Source organism: Nuphar pumila, chromosome 5 (genome assembly GCF_984573655.1).
Source record: "Nuphar pumila chromosome 5, dmNupPumi1.hap1.1, whole genome shotgun sequence".
NCBI classification, from domain to species: Eukaryota; Viridiplantae; Streptophyta; class Magnoliopsida; order Nymphaeales; family Nymphaeaceae; genus Nuphar; species Nuphar pumila.
Genome location: NC_143253.1, coordinates 127261181 through 127289026, shown reverse-complemented (window position 1 = coordinate 127289026; position 27846 = coordinate 127261181). Strand labels below are relative to the sequence as shown.

General features: G+C 36.7%; 1 protein-coding gene across 1 annotated transcript; it reads right to left on the bottom strand.

Annotated features, from left to right (window-relative positions):
- On the bottom strand, window positions 1–26398 carry LOC149838613 (dolichyl-diphosphooligosaccharide--protein glycosyltransferase 48 kDa subunit-like). The gene is made up of 13 exons (XM_090006705.1): window positions 25994–26398; window positions 25521–25657; window positions 25294–25419; window positions 23797–23850; window positions 23572–23685; window positions 22072–22127; window positions 21948–21989; window positions 1112–1187; window positions 860–931; window positions 636–761; window positions 433–537; window positions 261–344; window positions 1–171 (listed from the first exon to the last, which is right to left on the bottom strand). The coding sequence occupies exons 1-13, from the start codon at window positions 26271–26273 to the stop codon at window positions 124–126; spliced, it is 1320 nt and encodes a 439-aa protein (XP_089862831.1). The 5' UTR covers window positions 26274–26398; the 3' UTR covers window positions 1–123.
- Window positions 26399–27846: the final 1448 nt, after the last annotated feature.

The window sequence follows — 27846 nt, the reverse complement described above, 5'->3', positions numbered from 1 at the left end:
TTTCTCCACATGTAAAAAATTCATTTAATTATGAAAAATTCTTGTCCAAAATTGGAAATTATGCTTCTACAATGTCTCTCATCCCGCTAGATCTAACAGCAGCTTATCCTACTTAATTAGAAGCTACTTGTTGTACAGATAGACAATGCTGAAAATGAAGAAGGCCGTCATCTGCAACAGAAGCAAGTATATGTTGAACTTACATGAAAGTTGGATTTAACAAGAAAATTTTGTTAAAATTACAAAAAAATGACACTTACCATAGAAAATGATGCCCCGTAATAGGGAAAAGCTGCAGGTATAAACCTCTCATATTCGTTGTGCCTGAACGGTCGAACTGGGATCTGCAATACAAAAGTTTTTTTAAGGTATAAGGACACAATAGCTGATAATGGAAATACCACGGTAGCTACACCAATGTACAGAATGTACCTGCTTAGAGAGAGATAAGGTCGTATATCCAAGTCTTTGGTACTCGATCTTGAATTGGAAGACTCCATAAGCATCTGGGACTCGGAATGAAGTATAAAAGAGGCCCTAAAGCACAAGAAAGTGCATAATGAGAAAACCAAAGGCTCAGGGAAAAAATCCACAAGAGATAGAGAGCATCAAAGGAGTTGGTTTTAATTATAAACCTTCTGGTTATTGGATAAGGTCTTCAAGACGTAGGGGCTCATCATGTAAAACTGCACTTGCACGTCATCACCTACATATGGTATCCAGTCCTTCCCAGTCCACTCATAGATCTCGACAGAGTATTCCTTCAATAAACTTAGGATGTTAGCACTGTGTGTGTGTGTGTGTGTGTGTGGGAGGGGGGGGGGGGGGGGGTGTTGTGGGTGAGAGAGAGAGAGAGTACCAAGTCATCGCTGATTCTGTACATAGAGGGCTCATCCTTTTCACCAACTTTATTGTGCCTAACATTGACAGCCTAAAGAGCAAACAGTCAGTGGGAGGAGGAGAATGTCCAGCCTCCAGGTCTAACAAAGCACTCAATAATGGCAACAGCATTCAATGCTGCTTCAACAAGTACCCCCACTCGCTCTGTGAAATCCTTTGACAGAATCAAAGTCCTTGCTTTTCACAATCTTCTAAAGGATAAAAAGCTCACCTTGAGATGGCCTCTTTCATGGAAGACCCACTTGCTTAGTTCAGTCACGAACTGCTGGTTGCCAGATTTTTCATGTCTGCATTGTTCATGACAGAAGACCAACTATAAGAATATGTCCAAAAAATCTGAAGCATCAGAGCTTGTTCTATTCAATGTAGGGCTGTCAACACATGAAGTTTGGGTCAGGTCATAGCCAACCGTTAGATGACAATTGACAAATCAGATACCAATTCAAGTTCAAGAAATAATAAAAGTCCATGCGGTTTGGATTTTTCATGCATTCTGCATGTAGCAATGGATTTTTCAAAAACATGAGGTTTCAGACATCTCTAAATATATGGAGCTGTCAACATCAGGTGGCCAATTTAAGTGCTGGTGCACTTATATTTGAGAAGCTGGCAGTGATAAGCATGATCAAGAGCTACTTCAAGTCTTGAATTGATCCACAGGGTGAACTAAAGTTACTAAATGTTATTTCTGAAACATTCGTAGTCAGCAGTCACGTAGAGTTTAGTCATTAGATAATGCAGCCTAAAAACTGCAATCTTGTGAGATCGTTCCTTAGTTAAATTACTAAAAATTAACAATCAGGGAAGGGATGATCATGGGACATCCGAACAAACCACTTCATCGGGCTAAAGAATCTATAAAGAATATTTGTAGAGGCAAATAAAAAATATTTAGCAAATTTAGATTATTGATGAGATAATAACTTGCACAACCTATGTAAAGGTTAGTAAAGATGGAATTTGAAAATACGTCAGGATCTTGTAGACACCCCAATTTTGACTAAAAGGAGTATTGAAAACCGGATCTTTGGATTTTTTTTTTTTTTTAATAATGTGTTCCCAGTCTAAAATAAGGCAAACCTCAGTTTAGGTGCACTTTTGGCTCATAAAATGTGGTAGAGTGCACCCAAATAATTGCATTGTACTTTAAAGGCTTCATAAAAAAAATGAATTAAACTAGAAGGTATTAACTTTGCAATGCAACAAAAATCACTCAAATCTAACATCAGGATCAAGATGTCAATCCAAAAGAAGGTAAATCCCATTTTATGTGCGCTCTTTAACACTAAAATGATGTTCGAAAGTGTTGCACCTAAAAGAAGAATTGAAGTACAAGGTGTCAATTTTCCAGTGCAACAAAAATCACCTCAATCTGATATCAAAATAAAAGATTATGACCAAACAAGTCATCTTGTCTAGTGAAAACTCCAAACAATTTAGCCTCAAATCTAGGATGTCATCAAGCTTACTCTTAGCAACAAACTTAGTTTGTAGCGAAAGCCAAATCTTACCATTTTAGACTAATTTTCATGCCAAAATGAATATCTCTATCTTCCCAACTTTTAATATCTAGAAGACATGCAAAAACTCTCGCAAGAGCCTAGAATTCATCATAAACTAGCCAATCAGGTTTAATCTTGCATTAGGTTAGCCAACCAGATGAATCAACAAAATTTGTCCAATCAAGAAGAAGCACCTTGGAATGGTACGTGCTTCTAGACCCAAACACCCAAAATCCTCCAAAAAAACTATAAATAGAGGTGCACCCCCTAGTCCAATCCATCTAGACTAGACTGCCTCTTGAAATTCTGACAATTTAACTTAGCTACACTGCATTCAACCCAAAACTCTACCACCCTAACTAGCCCACCCTAGTCCACACCCCATCATTAGGTCCACGCCCTTCCAGTCCTAACACATTTGAACATTTTGTTAAAGTGTGTGTATATATATATATATTCTTTATGTAATAAGTGAAACCCATCAGGGGTATTTTGGTCATTATATATTATGTAATTAGTGGTGTTCCTAGAGGCACTTTAGGGTTTTTATTTTTAATATATTTTATTCTTTTCGTCAAAAGAATTCTAGTCATTATAATGCCCTTGGAATACAGCTATATTCTAACTGTTGAGAAGTACTTCCAATGGTTCTTCTTTGCTTCCTTTCGTGTACAAATAAGGGGTGTAACCCCTCTTGTATGTTAAGTTTGTTCACAAGCATTCTCTTAATAATATTCCTATACCTTTTACTTGTGTTTTAGACCTAAGTGGCTTGTGTGGTTGTGCTCGTGTATTGACCCATAAGTGGCCTTGATTGTGTATGTTCTTGTGTTCTTGTATGCCCATAAAAGGCTCTCACTTTTATGCTCTTGGGTTGTATCAAGAGAAAGATCGTGAAGAGTGGTGAAGCTTTGGTTCATTGGTTCATTGGTTCATTGCCTCAAAAAATGTGTCAACAAACATCTTCAACATATTTTTTACCTTCCGCTTCTCTTCTTTTCTATCTTTTATCTTCCTCTACTCTTTCTTTTCTTGGTACAATAGCCAAAAAAGTACTCAGTTGTTCTTGTAACACTTGTGTTTTTTTCTTAATATAAAATAAATAAATATGCATTTTTATGTCTAATATATGTGTGCAAATTGTTAAATTTAATTTGTATTTGGATCCTAGATATTTTTAATATTGGATATGGATCTAAACCCTATTAATTGGATCAAATATGGGTTTGGATCAATCTTATGGGTTTGGACTCTTAATTAAGGAGTTTGAACCAAACTTATATGGTTCATTGGATCTAAAGGTCACATGGATTGGATCCATAAGGTGGGACGGCCAATGCGGAACCCATTTGGACTTAATTAATTAATTAAGAGAAGGATTTAGATAGGGTGGGACATCCCCATCTCTCTAACAATTAATTAAGTTAATTATTTTAATTAATGTTAATTGATTAGTTAATTAAGGAAGAAAAAGTCAAGGTTTGGAGATTTCATTTAATAGGAGATTAAGAGGTAAGAAAGGGGATAACAACTAAAAGATTTTTGAAAATTTTGGATTCTCTCCCCATCCACACGATTTTTGGGGGGAGAGAAAGCCCAAACCAAAGAGGGAAGAGAAGGTGTGAAAGGCTATATAAAGCCTCCCACACACCTCTCTCTCCTATCTCATCCAAACCTCTCTCCTCTCTCATATTTTCTCTATCTTCTCTCCTCTTCTTCTCTAACCCACGACCCCTAGGAGGAAACTCTGAAATGTGTGGTAGGTTGCAGCCATTAAAGCTACAACACGTTGGTGGTGAAGCTCTGTATCAATACCAAACATCCGATGATTTTTATTCTACGTGAGTTTAGGTAGGAAACCTTCAACATGTGCGTGTGTACGTAGCACCAAGGGTGCATCCATATGCTGGAATATAGTTCCATATCTGTAATAGAGGTGATACCAGTTCGAGCCATGTGTTTGGATCGATATCCGGTGTTTTTGGAGGCTTAAACGTGATTTTACCAAAAATGATTTCTAGAAAACCTTACTTCTTACTTATAGTTCATAAAAAGCATGATTTATATTTTCCGATTATATTGGATGTGTGTTTTGTGTGATCAGCATGTTGAGATCATATTAAAATTTATATTTAGGGTGTTTAATCAAACAAAATCTAAAAAAGAAAATAAAACCCTAAATATGGAAAATTGATTTTGAGGATTTCGAATTTCTTGGTTGTTTCATATTCAATTTTATGAGTTAATGATTTCATATGCAGCATGAAAATTTGTTGATGCATGTTTATACTGAGATTGAATATATCATGATGAATTGAATCATAAAAATCATGTTTATATGGTTTATTTTGTAAAAAATATGAAACATACATGATTTTTCATGAAAAAGCACACGATCTTACGAGCACAAACACTTTTTAAGAACTTTATCGTACACTCAAATGCCTTTGCCAAAAATTCTCAAATTTTAGAGAAATGTTCTATACTCATTGAGGAAGTCCCAGGAGGAATTTTGGCTTTGTTCGAGTTCCGAATAAGAAGTTACAGTCTTCGAAAGTCAAAATAGGATTTTTGTCCTTACAGATATCTTGTATTTCGGTTGTATTATATTGCCGATTTTATTTCTATTAATTTGCACCATAGTTATGGCTAAAAAATTTATGTATGTTCGATTACAAATTGAAAAAGTTTCAATAAAAAAATTGATGTACAAATTCATTACAATATATAAGTTAAAAATCACAAAAGTTGGCCTAAAAACCTGAAAGTTTCTGCAGTCCTGTCTATTCAAGAACCTAAATCAGCTGCATTTTGTGAATTTTAATTCACAAATCCGATGGATTTTAGATATAATCTCTGTGGGAGATTGTTCTAGACATGTCCATCTATTTACAGTAATTTTTACAGAATTTTCCCGGTTCTATAAGGTTGCTTAGTTGAGGCTTCTTTGGAGGGACTGAACCAGACAGGTCAGTTCAGGGGCACAAAAATCAGTTTCAGTGAAATAATTATTTCTCCATTTTCCAAACTCCAAATGAGGCAAGGTTTGTGGCTATGTTTAGCTAACACATCCGTGCATATACTTTAAAATTGTTCTTACTTTTATGATAGGGCAGAATTTATACTAACTAATAAAATTCAGTCTCTGTAGTTTCAAGTTGGAACTCTTACGCTCATGTTGTCCGGGTTCCGAAAGTGAACCAATTGGGACGGTTTAGTTCTAAAACTGAATCAAATGAATACATGAATGATCGAATATCAATATGTATTGTTATTGATGTTTATAATATGCACTTGACAATTATGCATGCTTTTATGTTATGATGATTAACATGAATTGATATACTACATGTGCTTGTATGGAATAGCATGTTCATGTTATGCATGTGATATGTCTCAATGCATATAGGGTTGTGACATGTAGTAAGTATGCATATGGGGTTATAATTGCATAAATGTTTTAAAATATAGCATGGAGTCACGTGATTATTGTATATGATATCCTAATATGCATGTGATAATAGGCGAGTGCGGTATGCCATGATTATGCATAGAATTTGATATGTGTGTGCATAATAACAAACATGCATTTGGTTCTGAAAGTGCGGACCTGAGATACATATTGTGGGTAGACAACCCAACTGAACTGACCTTGCCTTAATAAAGAGAACCCTGAGGGAGATTTGTGAGCAAAACTAGTCGCTGGAATCGCGGGATGATGGATCACATTAGCAGTTTTAGGTGAAATTAACCATTGAACTCGTGTGATCAAACTTCCCTGACCTGCATTGAAGAGGGCAGTGGTCCAACTTGCATGGACCTTGTTTTATTTTGTGGGTGAAAGGTCATATCGGTCTCCAATCAACGGAGTTAAGGAGGGGCAGACTACCTAAACTTGTCCTAGGTGGTATGTCCATGTCTATGCAAAGTTAGGATTGATCATGTTTGTAGCCATTAATGAGTTTCTCTCAATGTTGGACCACTCTCAGGTGGTTTTAGCTCAGTTGGTCACTCAGTTTTAATTAAAACGCATTAAATAATATACTCTGAGTGATTTAGACTGGGTTATGTGACTCTTTGGTGTACCCATTGAATAGTTAAAAGCGAAACAATGCATTAAATAAATATGGACACTTAACAAATATTGCATGCATGTTCATAGTTGCATTTGTGTCTAAAGAATGATCTTGATTATGTAATAATTAACTCTGATATAACTGGATATTATGTTCCCTAAAATTGTATGTTTAATTTAATGCTTATGACTATTGATGGCATATGCATGTAATGTTGTGTTATGTATATGCCTTGTTGATGTGATTCCCAATGAGACTGTGAAAGTATGACCCCATAAATTTTAAAAACATATAAAGATAGTTGAGCTAAAGCAATTGCGGGATGCTGCGGGGGTGCCATGTGAATCAACTATTGATTTTTGGGAGACGTTTTGGACTTTTCTAATTATTTATTTTAGTTAATTGAAACTTTTAAACATTTGATTTATTTAATGAATGGATTAGTTTAGTAGACGTTTTGACATAAATGTAACTCGCTCAAATTGTTTAATCAATTTTAAATGTTATTTTCGCTGTGATTTTGAACCAAACAAGTTTTATTAATTGGTCATCTTATCTCGAATGTTGTTCTAGAGAACTAGTAAATATCGTTGCTTGAGCAGGTCGACTCTTTAGAGCTTGATTCAATTAAGACAATGTCACTGATGAGACACTTAATTTAATGATTCTTTTGTGTAGTGTGTTCAATCGGTTTGATAATGGTGTTCAGTATTGGGTCTGGCACTAGGAGGCTAAGATGCGTTCACGCTTGCGCTAAGGCGGATCATCTAGTGCTTGACTCAGTTGAAACTTATATGTTGGCAAAATTGTTGGATAATTATATATTAGAATTAGAAAAAAAATCACATATTTTTAGGTTAAAAATTTTGAGGCGTTACAATGTCCATTAAATTTGATGGGAAAAAACTATAATATGTAGGCCACCACCGTGAAAAGAATCTTAGTTGGAAAAGACTTGTAAGACTATGTTGATGGCTCCATATCGGAACCTCAACCTATTCTCACAAAATCTATTTGTGAGGAAGATGGTGAAATCAAAGAGGAAACTCTTAAAGACAGAGAGAAAAAACTCTATTTGACTACAAAAAAAAACTATTAAAGAAGGGGGGTCATGCCAAGGTTCTATCCCTAATTATGGGGAGTATGTGTGAAGAACCTTGTAAAAATATATTGAAATTTAAGAGCGCCGATGAAACATGGGTTTATATCAAACAAACATATACCCATGATGGTGCCCATAAATGAGACTTGCAAAATAAGATTCACAATTGCAATCAATGTGAAAAAAGTTTTAAAGAGTATTATAGTACTCTTAAAAGACTTTGTGAACAAATGGCCAAAATGGAGCCAATTTGGAATACCATTGATGATGCTCACCGTAGAAAAAATCAAATCCTTGGTTATCAATTTTTTCAATGTATTTAAGGTCTTAGGCTCGAGTTCAAACATGTTCGAGTATCTATCATCCACCAACACAAAAATCAAAAGGAGTCTTCACCTTTACATGAGATTTTAGCCCAAGTTTGCATGGAAGAAACAAGGCTAAAATCCATAACCGAATCTAGGGAGTCTAAGGATAATGTATTCGTGGTTTTTAGACTCATTGTCAATACTCCTCATTGTGAGAAATCAGATGTGGGAGTCACCTTACTATCGTAGCAAGAGATAGAGAGAGAGGTAAGAGGGAAGAGAGAAAAAAAAATGTTGGGCGTAATGTCTTCTCCCCTTTCCATTGATATTTATATGTTGTACGAGTGGTACAATACAGTACAATAGTACAATACAGTACAATACAGTACAATAGTACAATACAGTACAATAGTACAATACAGTACAGTATGTTGTACAATACAGTACAATACAGTACAGTAGTACAATACAATACAGTATGCTGTACAAGTGGTACAATACAGTACAGAAATATATTCATTTACATATACATATTTAACAGCCTCCCTCAAGTTGAGGATGATCTTCAATCATGCTCAACTTGCCCTTAAGTAACCAAAATTGATGACTAACCAATCCTTTGGTGAAGATGTCTGCTACTTGGTCTTCTGATCTGACATACGAAGCCTCAATTTCTTCTGTTTCAATCTTTTGTCTAACAAAATGCTGATCAATCTCAATGTGCTTCGTGCGACAATGATGAATAGGGTTAAAAGAAATATTAATGGCACTTTGATTATCACATAAAAGCAGAGAGGAAGAGATAGGTTCATTCAACTCTTGAAGAAGATGCCGTACCCAAGTGACATCAGCTGTCCCTGCTGCCATTGCCCTGTACTCTGCCTCAGTGCTGGATTTAGCAATGGCCTTTTGTTTCTTACTACTCCAAGTGACAATATTTGGGCCAATAAAAACACAATATCCTGAAACCGACCTACGCTCATCAGGGTCCCCACCCCAATCTGCATCACAATATGTAAGTAAACGGTGTCCTGTAGTGAAGCTTTCATCTTTGTGATAGAGCAATCCATCTCCAATAGTCCCTTTCCGATATCTGAGAATACGCTTAATACATTCCATATGACAATCAGTGGGAGCATGCATAAACTGAGATGCTTGATTTACAGCATAAGCAATGTCAGGTCTTGTAAATGTAAGATATTGCAACATACCAACAATGCGGCGATATAAAGTGGAATCATGATATAATTGGCCTTCTTTTGCACTAAACTTATGATTTAAGACAGATGAGGTGCTGAGAGGTTTACAATTAATCATACCAGTGGTGTGAAGAATGTCAAGAGTATACTTGTGTTGACTTAGAGTGAGTCGATCATCTTGTCTATCGACTTCAACTCCCAAGAAGTATCGCAATGGGCCTAAGTCCTTCATCTTGAATTTGGCCATGAGTAAAGACTTGACCAAGGCAATATGTGCATCATCACTCCCAGTGATAATGATGTCATCAACATATATAAGAACCCAAGTAATAACATGATCATTCTTATACATAAATAAAGAATGATCAAGTATACTCTTAGAAAAGCCATGCTGCTGAATTTCCATGGAGAAACTCTCAAACCAAGACCGAGATGCATGTTTTAAACCATAAAGAGACCTTCTCAATTTACAAACCCATGTAGCCGCATCATGTTCACTATATCCAGGAGGTTGCTCCATATACACCTCTTCCTTCAAGTCCCCATGTAGGAACGCATTCTTGACATCCAACTGGCTAAGAGACCAACCATGCTGAAGTGCCAAAGTGAGGATCACACGAATGGTGCCAATTTTGACAACAGGGCTAAAAGTTTCCTCATAATCTTGCCCATATTGTTGTGTGAATCCGCGTGCAACAAGGCGAGCTTTATATCTTTCAATGCTACCATCTGGTTTACGCTTGATCTTGTAAACCCATTTAAAACCAACAACATTTCTATCAACAGGTCGAGGAACAATATCCCATGTATGACATTCATGAAGTGCTGCCATTTCTTCGTTCATAGCTTCAACCCAAGCTCGAGAATGGGCTGCCTGATGGAAAGTAGACGGCTCTTTCTCTTTGGCCACATTGGTTAGAAACAACTGAAAGTCAAGAGAAAAATTGTTGTAACTAACCCAACGATGGATAGGATGCCTTTCACGTGTGGATCGTCGAAGAGGGGGAGCTTCGTGAGATGGAGTTGAAGGGGCTCCTCGACGGGCATAAACCAAACCTGAAAACCATGAAGGTGCATCCTGGATGATGGAGTTGTCTGCTTCAAACTGAATTGGTTCATCAACAACAGGATCTCTGATAGAGTCATATAGCAAAGTATCACAAAGCCATGGATCATAAGTAGTTTGCTCATATACCTGAGAAGTATCACAAGTGCTGAAATGGTCATCATCAAAAACAACATTTCTAGACACCTTAATCTTACCCAAAATAGGATCATAACATCTATATCCTTTATACCCATCGGCATATCCCAGAAATCTGCACTGAACTGCTCTGTCCTGAAACTTGTTACGTAAAGAATGATCCACATGGACATAACAAATGCATCCGAAAGCATGCAAATCATCATAAGAAGGGTGAGAACCGTGAAGCAAATAATAAGGAGACTGATCTCCTAATAATTCCATAGGCAACCTGTTAATGATATGCACTGCAGTGTGAAAGGCCTCAGTCCAAAGAGAGAAAGAAATATCAATATTGTGCATCATACTTAACGCGGTTTCAACAATATGCCGATGCTTACGTTCTGCTACTCCATTCTATTGTGGAGTGTAAGGACAAGAGGAGTTACGTGTGATGCCATGGTCCTTTAAACATTCACTAAAATCATGAGATATGTATTCTCCACCACCATCACACTGGAAATAAGTGATATTTGAATTGAAAAGGTTCTGAACAAGAGCATGGAATTGTTTGAAAAGTTTGAACACTTCAGATTTAGATTTCATAAAGTAAATCCAAGTGTAACGAGTGAAAGAGTCAAGAAATAACACAAAATAACGAGAGCCAGATAGAGATGAAACAGGAGCTGGGCCCCAAACATCAGAGTGAATAATTTCAAATGGCTTGGAAGCTCTTTTATTGATACTTTGAAAGGGAAGTACATGACTCTTGCAGACATTACAACTAGGACACTTATGATCTAATTTGACTTTGGGAATAAAACCCTGAGAAGACAATTTGTCAAGGAACCCTTGACTACAATGACCTAACCGACGATGCCAAGAAACTGGCTTATTACATTGCATAACAGAAGAAGACTGACTCAAATAAGCAGGAAAAGATGGAGACACGGTAGATGACGTCTTCAAAGTCCCGGGGGCTGCTTCGAAGACGTACATGTTTCCGCGTCGTTCACCCTTAGCGAGCATCTTCTTGGTTCGAAGGTCCTTAAGACAAACAGAAGACGGAGTAAATTCCATGGATGAATTTGTTTCATCAACCAATTTAGAAACAGATAAAATGTTTTTCTCAATGGCAGGAGTGAGTAAGACATTTTTCAATGGTAGTGTAGATTGTGACAAAGAGAGAGATGCATTTCCAGTATGAGAAATAGGGTGGTGGGAACCATCTCCCATGACAATAGTGCCAGTGCCAATATAAGGAACCATGTTGGAAAGTTTACCTGCATCAGAAGTAACATGTGCGGCTGCTCCAGAATCAATATACCAAACTCCATCATCATTCTGACGCAAATTCATGTTGTTAAATGCAGTCATCAGAATTTGTTGCACATCATGTGGCAACCCTGCACTCTGTCCCTGATCAGTACCCTGATGTGCTCGAAAATTTCCCTGCGGCTGCCCCTGAAACTGTCTAACATTCATCTGTCCAGCTCTTGGTCCTGGCCTCCCTGCCTTGTTGCGATTCTGTGGGTTGTGCCAACAATCTGCTTTCACATGGCCACGCTTGTTGCAATGGAAGCAAGTAGGGACACGGGTACCTCTAGTGGCAGGTGGAGCAGTAGGAGTAGGAAGGAGTCCTCCACGGCCCATATGAGCAGCAGGTGGACGAAATGAGGTAGACCCAGATGTAAACATGACAGGATGAGGATCATCAATAAGATGATCTTGAGTCAAACTAACTTCATACTGTAGGAGTTTGGCCTGTAAATCCTCAAAGCATGGAAGTGTAGAGGCAACCTGTAATGCAGTGCAAAACATACGATATTGGGGCCCAAGGCTTCCCAATACCTGCTGAACAACATCTTTGTCAGAAACAGGATATCCAATAGCGGCCAACTGATCAATGATAATTTTGATATCCCCTAGAAATTCAGTAATGGTCTTAGTTCCCTTTCGCATAGATTGGAACTGCCATTTCAGTTGAAGTGCACGTGATTCAGAAACCTGTGAATAAGAGTGAGCAAGATGTCTCCATAGTTCTGCAGCAGTAAAATGGTCAGAGATAGTTTGTAATATACGATCAGATAACGTGGCAGTCAAATAGGCAACCACAGATTGGTCCTTTTGAAACCAAACATCATACGCAGGATTTTGAATAGCAATGCAACTCACCTTCCCATCATTACCAATTACCTCTTGCGTAATAGTCATAGGTGGGGCGGGTGATCCCCCATCCAGATGCCCAGAAAGACCATGACTTCGGATAAACGGCAGAATTTGGCGTTTCCAAAGTAAGTAGTTATCATGAGTTAATTTGTGAGAAACAAGTTGAGAAAGAAATCCGGGGCTGATTTTAGAATCCATAAGGAAGAAGATCAAAGATGAATTAAACAGCACGACAGAAATTCGTAGGTTGTACGGACAGAACCGTACGGACAGAAATTTTTGAGTTTTGGAAATCACGATTTTTTAGTTAATCGTGCAGAATGTACGATTTATCAACTATATTGCAAGAAATAGATAAGAAATCACAAGAAGTTTGAGAAAAGAGGCACTTTTGAGAAATGAGGGTTCCCAAATTTGGGGAAAACAGAAATTAGGGTTGATAAAATTGGGGATAACAGAATATGTAAGAAGGAAAAGATGCACGATATGAGGAAATGAAGAAACGACGTCGAAATATAGTGATTCAACGGAGAAACAACAGAGAAAAGATGAAAAAAAAAAAACACTTTCCTTGAGAACGCCCAAAAACGCACGTCAAGGTCCTTAGGGGCCTTCCAGATGATCGTGATTACCACGCCCTTGGCTTTGATACCATGTGAGAAATCAGATGTGGGAGTCACCTTACTATCGTAGCAAGAGATAGAGAGAGAGGTAAGAGGGAAGAGAGAAAAAAAATTGTTGGGCGTAATGTCTTCTCCCCTTTCCATTGATATTTATATGTTGTACGAGTGGTACAATACAGTACAATAGTACAATACAGTACAATACAGTACAATAGTACAATACAGTACAGTATGCTGTACAATACAGTACAATACAGTACAGTATGTTGTACAATAAAGTACAATACAGTACAGTAGTACAATACAGTACAGTATGCTGTACAAGTGGTACAATACAGTACAGAAATATATTCATTTACATATACATATTTAACACTCATTTCAACAAAAATAATTAGAAGCCAATGAACAATGATGAGAGATATGATTGGAAAATTATAATAGAAAAGGGAAAATCTTTTGTTATAACTGTAGAGAACCGAGGAACATCAAACCTTTTGGACAGGATTTCAAAAAGGACGAGAAAAGAGTAGCTACTTAAAGCTCCTCAAGAAAACAAAGATAACAACAATTCCGATTACAAAAATATGTCTTTGTCTCAACTAGCAGAAGCTCTACAACCGCTTCTCAAAGGTTCATCCTCCTTAACCGGTATCGCGGACTCCTCTTCCTCACATCCCGATAAGATCTCTTGGCTCCTAGATTCTAATAATTTATTTTATATGACCTTTAATGAAACTATAATCTCAGACTATAGTATTAATTTAAGTAGATTTAATGTTTTTACTACGGATGGATCCTCTCTTGAAATTAAAGGAATTGAAAATTTTATAACTTCTTTAAAATTTTCTATTTCAAAAGTCATAATTCTACCAAAACTTAATTTAAATCTTCTTTCAGTTTCCCAAATTATTGACCATGGTTGTAGTATCTCCTTCACTTCTGACTGATGTTTTATACAGGATATCCAGCAAGCATATTGGAGAAGGTCATAGAGGAGACCTCTACTACATGGACTGGTTGATTATTCCCAAAGATAATTTTTTTTTAAACGTACAAAATTGGATATGTTTTCATGGCATCACAGACTAGGTCATCCAATATATCTCATTTGAGAAAATTTTGCAATGAAAAAAATCCAATGTACGGATTGTATTCTTGGGGAAATAAAAGCAATTCCTAATCGAGATAGAACTTTTTTTGCTTTCAAACAACTTGAATTAATACATTCGGATGTTTGGGGTTATGCTCCTACTGCCTCTAAAGGAGGATTTACTTATTATGCAATTTTTATGGATGATTATTCTCGAATCACGTGGATTTATTTTCTTAGGCACAAATATGAAGTTTTTGAAACTTTCAAAACTTTTCGTAACCTTGTGAAAAATTTGCTTAAAACCAATATTTTGATATTTCGTTCTGATTCAAGGGGAGAATACATGTCAAATGACTTTAAATATTATTTGAAAAATTATGACATCTTTCATCGACGATCTTGTGCAAACATGCCTCAACAAAATGGTTTGGCTAAAAGAAAACACAGACAAATAATAGAAACCACTAAAACATTGTTTATTTTCAAACATGTTCCAAAACATTCTTGGGTTGAAGTTGTGCTTACTTCGGTATACCTTATAAATAGACTTTCTTCATCCAAACTTTAAAATATTTTTTCTTATGAGAAACTTTATAAAACCACCCCAACTATTTCAGACAAAGAACTTTTAGATGTAAATGTTTTATTCTTATCAATAAAAATCAAAAACTTTCTCCAAAGAGCCACTCCATGTGTCTTTCTTGGTTATGGGGAAAGTCAAAAAGGATTTAGATGTTATGATTTTAAGCATGATAAACTTTATATATTAAGGAATGTTACCTTTATAGAAAAAAGAAAGTTTCTTTGATTTAAATGTGCCTATTAAAGAAAAAATGATTACTCCTTTTTGGAATTATCTCCTAAATGTAATGATGAAGTGTTAAACAACAATGATCTTGCTAATGATGAACCTCAATATGACATCCAATGTGGTAAGTCTCTTGATATTAATGATGGACCTTTAGTTATCCAATCGAGAAGATCTGAAGATAGACATCCCAATGCCCTTAGAACAATATTCTAGCATAGAAAATCTAAAACAAAACACTATTAGGAAATCAAAAAGAATACATAGGCCTCGGTTTGTATCCTACGAAAATTTTACTCTTCATTATAGAGTTTGTCTAGCCAAAAGTTTCTCTTTGAACCCTCATCCAAACAAGCCAAGAATTATTTTGAATGGATGAATGCTATGAATGATGAAATACTAGCATTAGATAAGTCCAAAACTTGGGATATAAAAGATCTTTCTCATGGAAAGAAGACGATAGGTTGTAGATGGGTATTTAAAATTAAAACTAAAAGTGATGAAACTTTAGAGAGACATAAGGCTAGATTAGTAGCCAAAGGTTACTCTCATATTAGTTTGTTCGTGACTAGCACGAGCAGAATGAGTTGGCGAAGGCATTCTTACACAAGGCGGCAAAGAGAATGAAGAAGTGGGTGGATAAGCATCGTCGGCCCGCGGGGTTCTAAGTTGGGGACCAAGTGTTGGTGAAGCTATATTCTGGTCGTACAGGCATCTTCTGCGGGCGACACCGCAGACTGCTCAGAAAGTATGAAGGACCCTTCACTATCACAAAGAAGGTGGGCAAGCTGGCATACAAGCTGGAGTTGCCCCCAGACTTCAAGGTGCACCCGGTGTTTCACGTGTGCAACCTCAAGCAGTTCCATCCGGATGATGGAGACCCGGAACGCAGTGTACCACAACGCGCTCCCATTATGCAGAGGGCCCCGGCAGCACAACGGGCCAAAAAGCACCTCAGTCAGATCCTTCGCCACAAAGTCAACTACTTGGGAGAGACAAAGAAATACTTGGTGCAGTGGGAGGAAACAGCGAAACCAACGTGGAAGCCTGCATTCCGAATGAACAGCCGCTACCCGGCTGAAGTCAGAGCTTACCACGAAACAGATGGCGCAGAAGACGACACATGATTTGAAGGGGAGAGCATGTTCCCTTGCGACTTACATTGTACAGTTGCGCTTAGAGTCTGTTTTGTTTTTGTTGAGTCTGATGTAAGCTGTCCGGTTCAGGTGAATCAATACCCCGAAGGGGCAGCCCGTATACTTGAACTGTAATAGCCTACGGGCAAAATTGTGAATGAAGTAAATGCATTGAGTTTTCTTTTGTTCACCCTCGTTGTGATTGCTTCTTGTGATTGCAATTTCTCTCCCCCTATTCTCTCTTGCTCTCTTGCACTTTGATTACAAGCTTCCGTGATCGGCAAGCGAGCTGACAAGTAGGCTTGCGGAGGTGAGGAAGGACTATCGCGTCGCGCTAGCCCATTGAAGGAAATAGGCCCATGACATTGTTGGCTAAGCACAAAAATCATGCAAATAAACACAAAAACAAAATATAAGCACAGAAATAAAAGAGAGATGAGAGAGACAACGAGACAAACAGAGAGAGATGAGAGACAGACAGCGAGAGAGATGAGATACAGACAACGAGAGAGATGAGAGAGAGATATAGAGACGAGAGAGCGTACTTGTTTGAGAGTCCCTCCTCTTTTCGATAGAGAGAGAGAGACGAGAGACGAAAAATGAACGAGAAACAAGAGAGTGGGAGAGTGACAGACAAGAGACAAAAGGCGAACAAGAAACGAGAGTGGGAGAGCGAGAGACGAGAGTGAGAGAGGAGCAGGGAGAGGGAGAGACAACAAAGAGACAGAGAGAGCAAAAAGAAAAAAATGAGAAAAAGTGGGAGGCCCCGACCCTATCTTTCTCCCCAAATGTTGATCAAATGGGAGCTTTGACCCCCATTCAAGGTTGTATTGTATCGTTACCCGTATCGGTCAAGCACAAAGTAACATTGTGCCATACCATATTGTATCATAATATTTTAATAAAAAAATTCAAAAAAAAAAACAGAAAAAAATAGCAAAAATTCTAAAAAATCATAACACATGAAACAATGATGAATTTCACAAAATATAACCACAAAATTACATATAAAGTATTTATGTCTCTATGAGCTGCATAAGACATCATCAAACAATGATGAATGGAATAAGATAAAACTATAATATTACATATCAAAACAATTATGTGCTATGAATGGCATGCATACAACATTGAACCTTAAATAGTCAAGATAAAATGCTATAAATGGCAATCTCACAAGAAAAATCCATACTATGAAATAATATGCATATTAAATAATGATTCTAAGCTAATAAGTTGCAAGATTCATAATAATGTGTGTTTACACAAACAAAAAAAAACACAATGTTTTTTAATGCTTAAAATGTTTACGTAACTAATTTTTTAAAATTTCAAACAAAAATGAATTAGATAACGTCTAGCATTGAGTATCATCAACATCATCTTTTTTTTGGAAAAAAATATTTCTAAATCACTCTTAAGCTCTTTAAGGATGAATATGAACTAGCCCCAAGGGGCCTCATATGTTTTTGAAAAAAAATTGAAATAAGTGCATTTAAAATGCATTTATAGCATATCTTAAGGTACGCCTTTTATTGTAGTGTATCATAAGCTACGAGGGTGTATCGTATTGGAACACCATATAGTAACGATATGTATTGTATCGTATCATATGATATGGTACAATACAGACAACCTTGCCCCCATTTGACCCTGATAAGCAAATGGGGTGTGCCTCGCCTGAAGAATATGCCTCATAGCGCATGAGACGTACGCCTCAAGCATTTTGCGCCTCAGGTCTGTGCCTCAAGGCAAAAGGGTCCTCGCCTTGGGGCGAGGCGCACCTTGAGGTGCATTTTTAATAGCGTTGATATATACTTATTTTTTGTGTATGTACACACATATATATACACATTAATATATATATATATATATTTCTTTATGCAATAAGTGAAACCCATTAGGGGTATTTTGGTTATTACACATTATGTAGTTAGTGTTGTTCCTAGAGGGCACTTTACGGTTTTCCTTTTTAATGTAGTCAGTGGTGTTCCTAGTGGCACTATGAAGTCAAAACCCTTTTTTGTCTTCGTTAAAAACAAAAATATTATTTGGATGTAAATTTATTTATGAGCAAAACATAAATGGGGTTGGACTGGCATGGTGTAAAAGGTGGTGGTAATGGTGAATGTGGAGATGAGGGTGGTAGAGGCAAAGGTGAGGTTATGATGGTGGTGATAGAGGTTTGGCAACATTGATGGAGGCATGGCATAGAAGGTGGTTGTGATGGTAAAAAGTGGGGATAAGGGTGATGGTGGTGGTGGTGGTGGTGGAGGTGAGGCCATGGTGATGGTATCATGATTCTTAGAGATTTTATACTTGCAAAATTTCTTGTATGACATGTGAGTAATTGATTAGAAAACATATATATGAAAGATCATGAATCTCTACATATGTTCCTTCATTGTCTCATAGTAAACTTGTGATTTAGCTTTAACCTCTTATCATATGTGGTTTTGTCTTTTTAATGAGACTTATTGACCTTTTGTATGTGATATGCTTAGTGCACTTATTTCTCATTGATGGATTTATAATCTTTTGAAGGATTCTCAAACATCATGTATTGCATATAATTGCATCAATTGACATACTGTTGTGCATATGATTGCACTAATTTTATGTTAAGGTTTTTACCTAACTTTATTTAATTTAAAAACTTGTTTTTCTCAAATCAGATATTTGATATGAACTCAACTATTTGGAATTTGATGTTCATGAGTATGTATTGCATTTTTTTGGCATTTGAATTGTCTGTCACTGAATTTTATATAATGCATCATTTGTTTGGCCTTATTAAGGTGAGTAGTATGCACTTCTATGTTGTGAGACCAAAGTTAGTTGTTGAGGTGAGTTATGTGTGCACCTTTGTCTTCTTGTTAGTAATAGATTGCCAAATGATTTGGCTCTGACTGACGATTGATTGACCTCTGGTTCTATGCATGTGTTGAATCACTCATTTGTGCACATCGATGTTGTGAAGGGTTGGCCGTTAAGGTGAGTTATGTGTGCACCTCATGTCATCTTATCAATCTAGATTCCAAGGGGTTATGAGTGACGTATTGTCATTTGCCTTAGGTCTGATTGATGGTTGATTGGCCTCTGAACTCATTGTTGTTGGAAATCCGAGTTAATCATTGTGGTAAGTTATGTGTACACCTCACGTCATCTTGTAATTGACCGTGTTTTCTACAAGTGTGTTTTATCAATCATTTGTTTATATGGCCACTAGATGCTTGATATCTTGTGATGGTACTTATGCTTTTGAAACCATAGAGTTTCGAAAGATTGTTAAAATAATTATTGATGGCATCAGTTTGTTTCTCATTACAAGTTCTCTACCTCTTGACTTCCCTCTTATTATGCCTCGTATTTAAGTGTCATTATATATAGACAAGAGATGTTTATTCGTACTTTTGTGTGTGTGTTTGGCCCATAAGTGGCATTAAGATAATACTCTTGTTCTAGTAGTTGATACACTCATTTTGAGTAGACAAAAGATATTTATTAACACCTTCGTGTGTGTGTTTTTTCCATCATTGGCATTGTGATTATACTCTTGATTTAGTCAATGATACACTTGTTTTTTGATTGTCATTATATGTAGATAAGAGATGTTCGTTCACACCTTCGTGTATGATTTTAGCTCACCCAGAATGATTTTCTTTTTTGGTTCATATCGCCGACCCCAATTGTTTTGGGATGAAGGCGTAGTTGTTGTTGTTGGCATTATGTTTATGCTCTTATTCTACTCGCTGATACACTTGATTTTTGAGGATTGGAGGTCTAGTGAGGTGATTGCTTGTGATGGCCAAACTAATGTTTTAATTTACGAAATTCATTTAATATGATGTATGAGATTTTTTAATCTCTTCATAATTTTTCTAAACTTATTTGCCCTTTTATGAGAAATTATTGTTTTCATGCAATTTTGCATTGTATATGCTTTAGTTGCATGAGTTATTTCATGATTGATTGTCTTACATAATTTGCACAAGCTTAATTAATGTCTTTCTAATGATTTCATTAATAAAATCTCTTGTATCTTGTATTGTGTACGCACATAGTGGCTATTGTGAGCATTTGATTGCTCTTGAGATTGTTCTTACTTTGTATTACTTTTGACAAACTAGTGCTTGTGCACTCTTATTGTATTTGTGTGGATCCTCATTGGGATCCTTTTTTGTATTTCTAATTGTTTCTAGGCTTGGTCTCTTGAAAATTTCTTTATTGTTCTCTTAAAATTGGTCCATAAGTAACCTTTTTAGTTGTATGATTGATATTGCTTGTAAAATATAATTGATCTTTGTGTATTTGACTTCTCTTAATCAAATGATGAAAATCATTTCTTGTATCTTCTGCTGTGTGAAAATGATTTGTAATCTTTTGTGATTTATTTCTTCATGATATTGATGATGTTGATATGCATTAATGTGACTTTTTGTAATAGATATATATGTGCATGATTTTCATAAAATCACTTTATCATTGTTTGCATTTCTTAATATTATTTTAGTACGGTCTTGTGTGAATTAAGAACTTTTGATTATCTATTAAGTCGAGTTTGTCAATGACTATCATGTTTGAAGTTAATGACTATTCAAAATCAATTCTTATTTTAAATGATTTTGAAAATGTTAAATTGACTTATTAAATATTTTCTGCAAATTGTATGTTTGTGTGCTTGGTCATCCTCTCTCCCTAATATATATAAATATAGTTATTTCTTGTTAGATTGCTTTTGTTAGATATTGTTGCAGATTTTTTTTCAAGCATTAGTGATATTGAAGATCCTTTGTGTAATGGAACGTATGATTGAACACCCTTTAAAAAAACATTAAATGGAAGAACTTTATGAAGTCTATGAAGACATTTTATGTAATGGGTTTTTTTTTGTAATCTCAAACTTACAATGAGTCACTATAAGTTTAAGTGGGTGTTACGATGGATATATATTATATATATATATATATAGTATATATGAATATATACATTGTTATTTATATAAATATATTATATATAATAGTCAACTTGGGTTGACTAAGTCAATCAATGTTGGCTTTATAAAACCGTTGGAGAGGGTCCAACGGTTATATTTCTAGCCTTTTCCTTTTCTCTCCTTCCCTATAAATAGGGGTTAGTGTGTGCATTGTAAAGCCAGGGAGTGATGGGTAGTATTAGGTATTTCATGTATTTTAAGAGTTATGTAGTGATAAATTTATGTAATTTTTTTTTGTATTTTATTTGTGTTCTTTATTAATGAAGATATTTATTCATATTCAATATGCTTCACCTTTGTTGTTATGGTCTTGTTTGTTTCAACACTTGGAGCTCTTTTTGGAGTGCATCGGGATCAGCACTATTTCATGACAGCTATAACATCCAAACACGTGGAAAAAATTAGGTGCTTTATGGTTCTGATTCAAATAAATTAAATGAAGCGCCTTAAATATTTTTTAACTTCTTTACTGAGTGTGATGTTACACCGATCAAACTTCACAGTTCACATGCTTTCCCTTTGAGAGGAAATTTTATGCATTTTGCACCTTACTGATAGCTTTTTGAGACCAATTATATAATTTGTTACCTAGGTAGTCATCTTACTCCTCTCTAGTTACTTACATCATTCATTTCAACCATGAATAGCACTGCTTCCATTAATTCTAACTACCAATAGTTGTTTGCATCTATTAATCTCATGTATCAAAGCAACCACCCTCAACATTCCTCAGAGAAAAGGAAGTTAAGAATATAAAACAAAAGGATAAGCCACAATAGTAACATAAACAAGCAAAGGTCGTGATTAGAATCAGCATCATAAAGAGTGATGCTCATTTTACCCACTTACTTAATCAAGCTTCCAGCCTTCTGCACTCCTGCTCTAAACAGACTGCATGCGATAGAGTTCTTTTAGTCAAGAAGGCAATTAGCTTTATCAAATATCAGTGGAAAAACAGAAAAGCACTACATACCGGTTGCTGAAGAGATCCAAAGATCCAGAGATCAGGATACGAGCATTATTTCTTGCCTATCAACAATTATCATAAGCAGGAGTTATCAGAGTTTTTATTAGGTCAAATAAGCAGTAAGCATTCAATTGATGAAGACATGAGAGCAACATAAATCAAATTCACTTGGTATCTGCTCACACCAATTAACAAAGATTTATGGCTAAAGTGGTGCTTGCATCGTCTAACTTTACCATCAAATAGTATGATTTTGTTGAAAACACACAAAAAATCCTTGTTGCACCCTATGGTCTAAAGTTTGTCAACATTCAACTGATTCAAATTACCAATCACCCTTAAAATTGGCAGAGGTTTTGAAAATGAAGACTTAATTTGTAGGGTCTCTTTTACATTTACAAATTAAATTTTCTAAACTCTTTCTTATTTCCTTGCGAAAAAACATGAATCTACCTTTAAAAGTAGCTACACATTTTAAAAAATGCCACTACTTAAGGGTGTCTTAATAAATTCTCTCAGTTGAACATGGACAATTAAACTAAAGGGCTTGACATTATAGTAACCCTAAACACAGGTTCCATAAGCAGGTGTCCATTCCATGAAAGATGCCATGTGATCCATCATCCATGTGAACACATATTGTTGGTTATCAAAAAATCTCCTGCTACTTTAAACTAAGATGTGAACGTGCGAAGTTGCTTAAATTTATACTTTGTCAGACCTTAAGCATTCCCATACGATATGAAACAAGCAAATAAAATTCCACTTGAACATGTACCAGCATGTAGCACCACATGGTTCCTTGCAGTTGATGTTTGCCATAAAAAAGGTTTACACAAATCCACAAGCTTTGAGCTCCCTCTCTTATTCAATGAGTATATCAAGAATTTTTTCTGCTCACTATAAGATCAAATGCCAAATAGATACTTGAGATCAACTGTCTGTGTGACTCCCCAAAAGGTATATACATGTGAACGTTCCTTTTCTAGATAATAAAATGCTAACAACCTTTTTGTTTTCTTTTTCTTTTTCTTTTCTGAAAACCCCCAAAACTGGAAACTTTATGAAAAGGAAAGATAGATATGATGCAAGGAAGAATAAAGTGACAAGATCAACCAAGATGCAATACCAAAACAAAAAAAACAACAACAAAATGCAGCTCTATCTTTGCAGGATGAACCACGTTATGCAAGAATCCAAAGAATATTATGGAGGGTGTTTGCGTGTCACGGAAAATCTGGGTTTTCCGCAGAAGCGTATCGACGGGTGTGTGTTTCCAGCGGAGCCCACAATGCCAAAACAAACATAGCATCGTGGAAACACTTCAATGGGCATGCCAAAAAATGCACGCTGTACCAACCCCCCCCCCTTTCTGCAGAAAGCATTCTGGCGGGGGTCCGATTATGTTTCCACGGCAGAGGATCCACGGAAGGGGTGCCGTGGCACCCCATTCCGTGACAAGCAAACGCACCCTATATGTCATATACGAAATATGAAAATAGATACCTGCACAACAGAAACCAAAGAAATAGCAGACCCTGTCAAAGTAGGAGGACTTGACAAGTTGATCTTTGGGTTTGCTGAGTATGCTGAGGATGATGCAGAAAGAACTTTAAGAATCTGTAAGACATCAAACAGGAAGTTGAAAAAAAACAGTCTTCTGCAACATAGAATCCACTAGCAAATTAGTACAAAACAGAGAAGCAGTTGAATAAACTTTAAAGTGCTTACATGACCATTAGCAGAATTTAGAGAATGACCAATTCCTCGAAACAATACAGGGGCCTGCAAATTACCCAAGCTAAAGGTATGAGAACACCAATAATAAAAAACAAATCTTATCAATTATACTTTGTGCAATTTACATAGAGAACCCAACAAAAAGGACTGCCATGGGAAACACCACGCTGCTAACAGAGCAGCTTAAGAGTTTAGAACTATTTATTATTAAAGAGGTTAGTATGTCCATAGGATTTTTCGTTAGGTCCCATTAAAACAATCCAAAAATCGTACTTTGAAGTATTTTTTATTTGATCTGAACCATTAGATGTGTTTATCATTGTTTACTCAATAGAGAACATGTATTTGATTAAGATTTTTTATGCTCATATGTATATTTTAAAGAGGTAAAAAAATCAACGGTTGATCTTATACTAAAATTTGATGAAAAAATATTTATATTTTTACATCAAATCAATTTGAGAAAAAACTTTTTTTTAGTAGATAAGCAATGATAAACACATCTAATGGTTTGATTAAACAAATAATACTTGAAATTATGATTTTTAGAGGGTCCTAACCGGACCTAATGAAAAATGGGGTAGGACCATCCTCCTTATATATATATATATAGAGAGAGAGAGAGAGAGAGAAAGTATAGTAACAAGTATGAAAATCATTATAAGTTTACACAAACTTCACTTGTTTACCAGTAATATATTATGTATGATAGGAGAGGGGTTTCTCGCTCAATGTGAAACATGTTTCTCATGTGTTCTCCACAAGATTCCCACAAGTTTCAGAAACATTAGGTTTCACATTTCCGAAAGGAACATGCAGATAGACTTTCTGGTAACCCTAGGTGCAACACCTCAAATAGCCATGGCCAAGGAACCACCATCAATCCCTGGAGTGATTGCAATACTCCAAAAAGTGCTCCAAATAACAAAATCATCAATGAACATGGGTAATCCTCTCATGAGGTTATGAAGAACCAAAACAAATGCCAAAAGGATGTCTTCTGATTTAAAATAATTTAACTTACAAGGTTCATTTAGAGCTAAGTTAGTTTCATCTCAAAGTGTCGGACAACAAGAAGCAGCTTAGAAAGGAATTTAAGTTTGCCCCACGGAAATATTTGGCACTCTTAATAGCTTTTTCCTTTTAATCTGGAAATCAAAAGTGGCCAAGAGCAACCACATCTGCACCTCCAATTTTTGGATAAAATGAAAAGCTTATCACGTATTTCTCATAGAAATGTTTGTCCAAAACATTTTCTTTTCCAGTCCATTCAAGAGCAGAATGCACCAATTAATACATACCAGTTTTGCAAACATCTGTCTAATCCAAAATAACAAGCAAAGATGTGTTCATCCATTATTTTTGACAAAAATAGTAAGAAAAGCCAAAACAAACAGAATTCCGTTTATTCCAATGAAGGTTGCCTAAGGGTTTAGCATCAGAATTGAGTATGGTGGAGCACGCACAAAGAAGTAAGATATGCCTGACCTCAATATTTTCATCGCCCAATATTACATCGGACTGAATAAAATCATCGCTTGCAATCAAAGTATGATCCCCTTCGGTCTCAGAGACAGCGTAGCCAGTGTGATCAATGACAACAGCAGAAGCATCCTATCACCAAACAAAAAAAAATCAATTTAACTAAGAACTTTTGTAATCCAAACTATGAAATCCCGGAACAACACGGGAGAGTGCATACAGAAAACACACACCTCATCGAAATCCGCTCCGCATTCGGTCGCAAGATCACGAATCAGATCAGAAGCCCCGACGTCCCCAGAAACTATCAAATCATGACCGGAATCAACGAATTCCAGAACGGCCGCCAAATCCAACGATCCACCTAATCCTGCCAAGCAGAATCATCGGGCATTCAACAGACCGAAAAACAACAATCTCCACACGATCACAAAAGCCTAAAACCCTAAAATCTCAAAGACGCGGATCCTGTAGCTCTATAACTAGCAATCTCCCTCAGAAACCACAAATTTCCCCTTTTCTCGCAATTTCGAACAACAAAGCTCAATGAATCACACAAATCCAGAGCCACGAAACCGTAGAACCAAGCAGATACGGGGGTGAAACGACGAAATAAAGCTCTCTAACTCGAAATTTCCCAGACAAAAAAAAGAAGAAAGAAAGAAAAGATCAACGAGGCGATGAATAAGATCGGATCAATGCTCACGCTGGGCGGAGGGCGAGAAGAGGACGAGGCCGTCGTAGAGGTACTGCCCGTACCGCTGCAACACGAGCTTGGGGTCGTCGGCGAGCTTGAAATCGAGGTCGAACCCTCTCGATCGGAGGGAGTTGAAGAAGAGGGAGTGGGAGGACCGGATCGCGAGGTCGTCGACCAGGACCAGGAGGCGCCGATCAGTGGAGCGATCCGGGGAGAAGGAGGAGACGATCGGGAGGAATGGGTTCAGAGAGAGTAGCGCTACAAGCACCAGAGCCCACGGCTTCGCCATTGCCGCTAGGGTTTCGCAGATCGGAGAGTCGCTCGCTTCCCCGCCGCTTCGCTTTCTGCTCGCACGCAGCGGAATTGGGGGAGACGAGGACTAATGTGGGAGACGGTGGTACTCAAGTGTCAACTGGTCGGGTTTGGTTCGGATTCACGTAGAACCAAATCAGATCTGATTTGAGATGCTGGTAGCGGGTTCTGACCCGAGTCCAAACAAACTTACCACAAGAGAAACCATGCCCGGATCCTATAAGGATTACTGAAGGGCCATACCAGGTAAAGTAATCTTTTCATCTTTTTTACAATGAAATTTTTTGGATCTTAGTCGGATCTCGGGTCAGGCCCAGGTCTGGTTTTAAAATTTTGCAACCCATACCCAGCTCCATATATTAATCGGACCCTTTGAGTTTGATCCGGATTCTAATAGGGCCTCTTTGTTCATCACCAAACCCTAACCCTATAAGGGTTTTGGTATGGATCGAGTCCGGGTAAACCCGACCCATTATCACCCCTCGTAGTCGGTGATGCGTGTGAATTGTGAAGTGTATCGCGATATTTACGTTTTTAACGACCATATATCGGAGAATAACTGGTATTTTTGTTTTGATAATTTTAATTCTGGCACAAACCTCAAATTGGTATAAATCACTTAAAAATTATGGGACCAACACCCATTGCCTATGGATATTTATCGGGTATAAAATAAATCTGCTTCTCTTTGTTCTTGTAAACAAAACAGAGTCCGATTATTACCACGTGGGTTAAATTTGAAATAAGCAAGAAATAGCGACAAAAATTAAAAAAAAAAAAGTTCTTTTTACTCTATCTTTACTTCAGTTTGTGTCTTATAAATAAATTGTAACGGGTGATGAATATGAATTAAGAACAATAACTAACCAACGGTGGGCACCTCCCCTTGTGTTGGGACGTTGCAAGTTCGAATCCTAATGGTATCTTTGTGTAACTAGTAGGGGTCTGCCTAACCCCAGCTTGCTTATCGAAAAAAAATAAGAGTAATAATTAATATAATATACAAAAAATTATTGATTTTATTTTATCATTATTAACATGAAAAGTGCATATAATATGCATTGATTATAGCCTTCGTTCAAGAAAATATTTGGTAAGGACGAAGGTAAGAAACTCATGAGCTTGAAATCATTGTTGCAAGTTGTATCAACTCAATCTAACTATATACCATGATTTGTTTGTAAATGATGAAGCTTTCAATCATGTTTTTTTTTAACGTGATTTTTTGAGTTATAAGTGCACGGGTGTGTCCGTGTCGTAGCTTTCAGAGGTGGGACACGTAGAGCAAGGTGGCTGTAGGGCCCCACCCAGGGTTTTCCGATAAAAAAAAACGGATACAGATGAGGAAGGTTATTATTGAGTTGAATCTGACTTAATCAAATTTGGGTACAGAGACCCAGTTAACTAAATAGCTAATCAAATGCCGTTTAAGGATGTTAGCCAGACCTGATTCATGCTCTAGTTTGGGTGGACAAGTGTGAAACCAAATCTGACCCATTTAGTTGATTACATATATAATGCCTTAATAAATCTGACTAAACAGTAATCGG

Bases quoted from the DNA above. Each gene is read 5' to 3' on its own strand.
- LOC149838613 (XM_090006705.1), bottom strand. From the start codon at position 26,273: ATGGCGAAGCCGTGGGCTCTGGTGCTTGTAGCGCTACTCTCTCTGAAC. The intron at 25,420-25,520 runs GTGTGTGTTTTC...GTTTGGTGATAG, and splicing joins GCGGAGCGGATTTCGATGAG to GATGCTTCTGCTGTTGTCAT. The intron at 22,128-23,571 runs GTATCTATTTTC...AATTGTTGATAG, and splicing joins CTTTGGTTTCTGTTGTGCAG to GCAAGAAATAATGCTCGTAT.